This window comes from Phalaenopsis equestris, unplaced genomic scaffold, assembly GCF_001263595.1.
Source record: "Phalaenopsis equestris unplaced genomic scaffold, ASM126359v1 Scaffold000002, whole genome shotgun sequence".
Taxonomy (NCBI): domain Eukaryota; kingdom Viridiplantae; phylum Streptophyta; class Magnoliopsida; order Asparagales; family Orchidaceae; genus Phalaenopsis; species Phalaenopsis equestris.
The window spans coordinates 12705084-12713074 of record NW_018164444.1 but is presented as its reverse complement, the minus strand read 5'-3'; the positions used below and the strand labels follow the sequence as shown (position 1 = coordinate 12713074).

Here is a 7991-nt window from a genome sequence, read left to right as displayed (position 1 = left end):
TGCTCTTTCAAAAACTTTCTATGATAGAAGTGATGTATTATAAATTTCTTCTTGAATCAGAAGGCATCTACTCTAAACATTGTAAGAAGCAACATCATCAGTTTAAGCTTACAACATATTTAAAATGATGGGATCATAATTATGATTTGGGGAAGAAGTTATCCATGAAGATCTCGATTGTGATCATTGTTGAAGCAAAGATGGAGGATGATGTTGCTAGAAGCCCTAGACAATGTTAAATTCTATGAATGATGGTGGTAAGATTTTAGATATTTATGCTTCTATTATTAATATTAAACGAATAATTGATTTTTATTTTAAAGATCATATGACTTGTGATTCATGTCTTACCTATTAAAAATTTTTTACAAAAATGTACCACTCCAATATGGTTGATAATGCAATGCTCATTAATACTCAAAATTAAAACTATTTTAGTTGCACCATCGGTTATGATAACTTTTTAGTTTCCCAAATCATTACAATCTTATGTTGAAATATATCTTTAATTTAATTTTTTTTTTTGTTAAGGACATCCAAGAAGTAAGATTATTAGTTATGATATTAATTTAAGTAGTTATATAGCTTGGCCTCGTTGTTAAAAAGCTATGGAAGAATTGATTGTGGATGACTTCAAGAGGGAGAAGAAGACATCTAAATATAGATAAAGCTCACAAAAAACCAAGGGCTTCCTTCATGTTTATAGATCCCATAAAAAGATTCATTGATGTAAAAAATTTTGATTTTAGTATTCATCTTTTCCAAGCCATCCACACTAATGACTCATCCCACAATCTCATCAAGCAGTGTTGAAGACTGAAATGAGAAAACATGACAGGCCAATCGATATCACTGAAGTTGAAATTGTGTTTTTTACAAAACTTTTGAATCTCTCATGTTCCCTCTATAATTTTTTTAATTTTATAACACTTCTTTGGAACGATATGCAATATAAATCTAATATATATGATTTTATTAAGATTTCATTTTATCTCATCTTTTCACTTGATCTGAAAATTTTCTTGTAGCTTGAATCGAGTTTTAGGAGAGAAGAAAAACTCAAGAAATTAAATTAAATTGATAGGAGAAGAGAAGATGATTTAATTTTAACTCATCAAAATTTGATTTGATTAAAAGCCATGAATCTATAGCTTATTTATAGTATTGAGAATTACAAAATAAGTAAAATCAAATCTCTTGGAATTCGAATCTAATCCTATTTAATTCAAAATTCAACTGAAATATTATGCATAAGAAAAATTATTGCTCTTTTTATAAGATAAAATAAATCTAAAATTTCAGTTAGATTTCATTAATTAATTGAATGTCATTAAAACTTCAAATTAATTTTAAACTAAAAGATCACATCAATATTGCAGTCTCTTGCTTGCAAAATAAAAAGATAAAATAAAATAAAAATTTTAAAACTTATTAAATATTCAAGCAATGATTTAATTCATCAAAATATCTATTATTTTTCAATAAGGCCATTGTAAAATATAGCTTAATTGGTTTGAAATTTTTTAACAACATTGATAAGAGTCCAATTCAACTTTCATGTTTGGTATTGTTTTATTTTTCAGATTTTTTAATATCTAATTTATTTTTTGTTTCTTCACATTACAAGTTCTAAAAACCCAATTAATAATTAATATTTGGAAGATATTAGTTTTTCTCATATATTTTTGCATGTGTAGGCATATCAAATATTTGTCTTCACTCATATATGTAAAAATACAGGTTGAAAATTAATTTGATCTTTACATAAAACAAATCGGGTTATTTGATGTGAAATAAAATTTTAAAAAAATTCTCAATTTTCTTATTTTTTATAGAAGAAGATGGTTGAGGACGAAGAAGGAAAAGATTAGGATAATAGAAAAGTTAAGGAAATGAGTAATGTTGGAAGAGTTACCAAGATATTGAAGCTTAGGAAGAAAGGGCTTGGCTTGGTTCCTTTTTCTATGTTTGTTAATAATTCTTGATAAATATGTTGTTTCCATATAATATTGAGAAGAGTTCTCACTAACTATTTTCCACTATATATGTACTCTTTTTAATTTGTTGATTCGCTAATGGTTCAAATTTATAGATATAAAAGATTTAATTAGGAATTATTGTCTTGTGAAGTGTTGATAGAGAAAATTTTACTTTTAATTAAATAAATAGTTGAAGGTTGTTAAGGACAACCATATAAAAAAGATAAGTAGCTATGATAATTTAACTTTCATTTGCTGTTAGAAAGCTATAAAATCCTTCATTAGGGATGATGTCAAAGGGGAGAAGAAGACATCCAAATATAGACAAAGCTCACAAAAACCAAGGGCTTCATGTTCATAGATACAAAAGACTCATTAATATAGAAAAATTGGGTTTAGTCTTCCACTTTTTCTAGGCCATCCACACTAATCATTCATCCCACAATCTCATAAATCAATGTTGAAGACTGAAATGAGAAACATGATAGACCAAGAATATGTGTATTTTACAAAAAAATATATATATTTCTCATGTTTCCTCCATAAATATTGAAATTTTATGGTACAACGTTGGGAAATTATTCAATATAAATTTAATAAAACTAAGTTTATGTTGTTTTCATATTATCCATGTTTACACTTACCATTTGAGTTGAGCATTAGGAGGTAAAAAAAAGCTAAAAAAATTAAAATGATAAGAGATGAGAAGATGATTTAATTTTTAATTCATCGATATTTGACCTGATTCTAAGGCTTGAAAATAAAACTTATTTATTGCATTGAGACTTATAAAATAAGAAAAATTAATTTAATTGAATTCGGGTTCTACTTTATTCAAAACTCAACTAAAATATTATGCATAAGCAAAATTATTACTGTTTTTAGAAAACAATAAATCTAAAAATTTCGTTAAATTTCATTAGTTAATTGAAAGTCATTACAACTCATATTAATTTTAAACTCCAAGATTTTTTCAATATAATAGTTTCTTACATACAAAATAAATAAATAAAATAAAATAATAGGTTTTAAAATTTGTAATATTCAAGCAAGAAAAAAATACTTTAAATTGAATGGACTAAAATGCATATCATTCTTGAGTGAGGCCATTGCAAAATTAATAAAGCTTAATTGGTTTGAATTTTTAAAAAAATATTGCCAATAGTCCAATTCAACTTGTATGTTTGGCAATATTTTATTTTTTTTATAATTTTTTTATTCTTCTATTTTTATTTTGTGTTTTTCTCTAATTATATTTTCTAAACCCCTATTTAACAAATAATATATAGAAGATATTAGGTTTACTAGCAATTTTTGCATGTGCAAGAATATCAAATCATTGTCTTCACTCATACATGTAAATATGTGAGTTGAAAACTAGTTTGAACTTTACATAAAACAAATAGACTTATTTGATATGAAACCAAATATTAAAAAAAAAACATTTTTCCCAATTTTCTTATTGTACTTTCTTAAATATCTTTATTACAATAATAAATAGCACTCATGAGTTTCAAGTCCATCGCCCTTAATATTATTTAATCACAAAAAGTCTGAAATCATTTGATAATAGCTGATAATTGCATTAATATTTCATTATCTTCCACTAATTTTCTTTTATTAAGAGTAGACTTCTCTCTATAAACACTTCCCAAGACAATTTTTTTTTAATTAAATCTTATATATTGATAATAGGCTCATTAGCCAACTAAATAACATAAAAAAGGAGCACACATATACTAGAAAATAGTTGGTGAGAATTTTTCTCACTATTTTATGGAAACACCATATTTATCAAAGATTATTAATGAACATAGAAAAGGGACCCAAACAAAGCCCTTTTTTCCTTTGTTTTGACATCTCAGAAACTCCTCCAACATGACTCATTTCCTCAATTCTTCTCTTCTCCAGATCTTTGCCTTGTCCGTCTTCAGCCATCTTCTCCTATAAGAAATAAAATCCAAAAATAAATACATTGAATATTATTTAAATAATTATTTTACTTGTTCAATTAATTAATAAAAAAATTATGTACATTGATCAAATTCTTAAGATTATTACTATTATAGTAAGGATATTAATTAATATTTGATTCATTATATTCTTACCATGATGAAGAGAGAGAGAGAGAAAGGGAGGAAGCAGTTTATATTAAAAAAAAACTATGTAAGAAACTCCTAGCCAGTGGAAATTCAATCATAAGTTTTATAATAAATATGATTAATCATAGGATTTTATTAATAATAAAGCAATTAGCACTTAATTAACAAAATAATTTTCATCAAGAGCTCCTAATATTATTATTTTTCCAATCAAAACAAATATCTACACGGCTGCCATATATGTGTTAATATCATTAGTCCTTCTTAAACTAAGACAGCATGAAAGGAACTAAATTCTTCTAACCTTTGGGCTATTAACTGTAGAAGTTGCAGTATCTTCCAAAGCATCATCCTCAAAGACTATCCTCGTCTTATTCTTCTTCTTCTTCTTCATCAATGGCGGGGAAGAAACCTGAGGTTTCCATGAAGCATCAGAAACCAAAGAAGAGCTATCACAAAAATTGGTTCCTGACTTTTCTGCTGTTTTTCTCTTCTCGGAAGCGAAGAACTCATCAAAGTAAGATGTCCATCCACTTTCCTCAGAAGGAGAAACGGGATCTTTAGAGCAAATAGACTTGCTGAAGGAGAGGTTTGGGTCCTCCATATGTGAAGAGTTTAAGGAAAGAGAAGGTTGAAGCTTGAGTTATTATATATTTATATCAGCAGTGATGAGAAATGAAAGATGTTAGGTTATGTTGTGGTGAAAAGCTGCATATTAACAGATGTGGAAAGCTACTGCTATTAAGGAAAACATGAAAAAAATGGAGATTATATAGGGTGGGAAAGCAAAAGGCAACGTGATACACTTTAAAAATAGGGAAAGTTACTTGCATACCACATAGTTCTTGTGTATTTGCACATCTAACAGCTCAAGCCCAAAATAGGTCGTGGGTATAACTGTAAATTATGTGCACCAGAAAAATTGGATTTTGTATAAATAAAAATACTGAAGAAAAAGAGATATATATAAAGAGAGAGAGAGAGAGAGAGAGACCTTAGCAGTAGGCAATTAGAAGGCACAATTTCAACATCATGGAGAAGCCCAAAATACTAAATTACTGTAATGATTCTTAATTGATTTTAGTAAATATTGTAAAAACAAAATCTTCTTATATTTATTCAAAATTTTCTTAATTGTATGAAGTAAGGTTATGAAAATTGGATTAGGCGTTGAGCCTTAAAGAAGAAGACTTTCAAAGTTAATTCTCTTAATAAGGTCGAACCAGAGATGACATGATGAATATTAATATTATTTAGTGTGATTAAATTTTAAAATAACATTGTAATGGTAATGCTTTTATTAATTTAATGTACATTTTTTTTTAAATTTATGAAACTACAATCATTAATATTTGAAATAATATTTGAAATCAGATTTTTGAGGAATAAAATTTTCTTATTTTTAATTTAAATGTTTCATTTTTAGCCATTTGATTATAATTAAGATGTTAAAATTGATCTTTTAAAAACCATAATATCAAAATGCATGAAGGAGACTTATCTAGACTTACCTGTGGCTCGCCTCTGGTTCCGTTCGTATGTTCGCCAGAGCTTCCTAGGGCTCGCTCCAAACACCTCGAATCCCTGTCTTTTTACCTTTTGTAATAAATAAGGTATGTAATAAATAAGGTATAAATAGGTCCCGTGTGTCTTTTTACCTTTTTGTCCGTCCTTGTATTTTCAATTATGCCACTCATGGGTCTATATAAACCCGCTTTTGTGATCAGCAAATGTAATGGAAAAATTATCATTCGAATAATAACATTCTCCTCCTCTTTATTCTACTCATGGTATCAGAGAGTGAGTTTGGCAGCATCCAGATCCATTGACCATTCTTCCTCAACATCTCCTCAAGCATCGCAACAGCCAATTAACCAACAACCTCAACAATGAGAAGGAAATCAATATTCCCACGACATTAAAGTTCTTAATGACAAACATCAAGACTGTTGTCACCCAACCTCTTCCCTATGAAAACTATGTCATATGGGAGGTAAAAATGAGGAAATTATTTCTTGCCAAGGGATTTAATTCATTTTTAGACCCCAATATTCTTGTTACATCTCAATCTCATCAAGAATCGGCAACAAATCAATCTACTGATCAAGATTTCCAATTATGGAAATTAGTAGATCAAAATCTATTCGCTGCTATGCTTTCCACCATTTCAACATCTTTATTATTTTATATTCACAATCTCAACACCGCTGTTGAGATTTGGATCACTCTTGAAAGGATTTTCAAGCTACAAATAGGTCCCGTGTGATTCAACTCAAGAATGAGTTACATGGGCAACAACACCATGACGCAGTATCTCACCATTATTAAAACTATGGCAGATAACATAACATTTTACCATCAACTTACCAAGGATTTAAAAGTGCAATCCACACTCAATTGCAACCAATCTCACTGAAGGAAATCTATTCTCTCCCACACATTGAATAAAGCAATTTATTCAACAAAAAATATCAAGAATCCCTCTCCCCGGGCTCCTTTTCATTATAAAGCCAAAAGTTATCCTTCAAGAAATCAATCAAAAGAATAAGTTTCATGGTAACAACAGAAAAATTTAAGCAACCAATATTTGTCAAATTTGTCACAAAAAGGGCCACACTGTTGATCACTGCTGGAACCATGCAAACTTATAGTACATACCCTCTATGCCTCTTCAAATGTCTGCCTTAACCTCCACTACCTCTTCCAAGGATCAAGAATGGGACCTTGACTACAGAGCAACCGCTCATCTCACACTCTATAGTGAGAATCCTCACAACTCAAGTATCTAGACAGGACAAGAAAGGGTTGCGATAGGCAATGATTAGACTACTGAAATCTCCTACGTTGGTGAGGGCTTATTACCCACATCTGACCATAAGCTTGTTCTCTCCAAACTTTTTTTTGCTCCTCATATTTCACATGATTTAATCTCTGTTTATCAATAACTAAAGATAGCAATTGCTTTATTACATTTGACTTTAACGAGTTCAAAATTCAGGAACAACTCACTCATAAAACTCTTGTACATGATCCGAAACAATTACTGCTCCTAACGACCTCTAACCAATTACTGCTTATATAAACAATGCATCACAACCCCCTCTGACATACCAGGCTTGGGCATCCACATACCAAAAAACTTTATTATATTGCTCGAATGAATCTGCAACTTAAAATACCCAAGGATGTATTACATTTTTGATGGTTTGTTTTAGTCCTTCAAGATACCTAGCCATTATTTGCTCCTCTAGCTCCACCAATTCACATTTTAGTCTGAGTTGAACAAAGTCAGTTGTATAATCCTCCACAAAAGAGTCTCTTTTGCACATGTTATAGAGTTTTATGAACATGTCATGTAGGTAATATGGGAGAATATATTTGCATTGCATCTCCCTTTTCATCTTAGATCAGATGATGCCCTCACTCATTTTTTTCTATTATCTTATACACACTTTTTATTCTCTTAGTACAAGGAAGCATTCATTATAAACTTAATAGCAGCTAGCTTGAACATTATGTAAGACGGAACAATTTTGTGTTAGATAATAGTTTTACTATTTAGGGCTACTCAATTGAGTGGGAAGGTGGTTGTGGAATAGCAAGGAACATATAAGAGGTTGATGACGTTTGGAATGGGGTAGTTGTTATTCAAAGATTGTCCCGACTGTCAACAATAGAGAGAACTCTGAAACAATGATGTTGAGGTGATGAGGAGGTTCTACCATCTTTCCTGAGCAAGATAGACACTCTACCTGCAAATAGAAAATGATCCAACACTCCTTAGAGCAGAAATCAGAGATACAATCTCTAAAAGACATTAACAAAAAAAAAGTATGAAAAAATACAAAATGACAATATATAAATAGTTACATTATGCAAAATAATCTCATTGGAAGTAGGAAACTATGAA

General features: G+C 29.4%; 1 protein-coding gene across 1 annotated transcript; it reads right to left on the bottom strand.

Moving 5' to 3' along the window:
* Nucleotides 1–3714: 3714 nt before the first annotated feature.
* On the bottom strand, nucleotides 3715–4716 carry LOC110018075. Its single transcript, XM_020715301.1, has 2 exons — nucleotides 4386–4716; nucleotides 3715–3923 (listed from the first exon to the last, which is right to left on the bottom strand). Exons 1-2 carry the CDS (start codon nucleotides 4683–4685, stop codon nucleotides 3774–3776), a joined length of 450 nt encoding a protein of 149 aa, XP_020570960.1. The 5' UTR covers nucleotides 4686–4716; the 3' UTR covers nucleotides 3715–3773.
* Between the last annotated feature and the right edge of the window lie 3275 nt (nucleotides 4717–7991).

What these genes read in the sequence shown, in the direction of transcription:
- LOC110018075 (XM_020715301.1), bottom strand. Translation starts at nt 4,685, where the DNA reads ATGGAGGACCCAAACCTCTCCTTCAGCAAGTCTATTTGCTCTAAAGAT. An exon ending in CTACAGTTAATAGCCCAAAG is followed by an intron (nt 3,924 to 4,385) that starts GTTAGAAGAATT and finishes TATTTCTTATAG; the next exon opens with GAGAAGATGGCTGAAGACGG.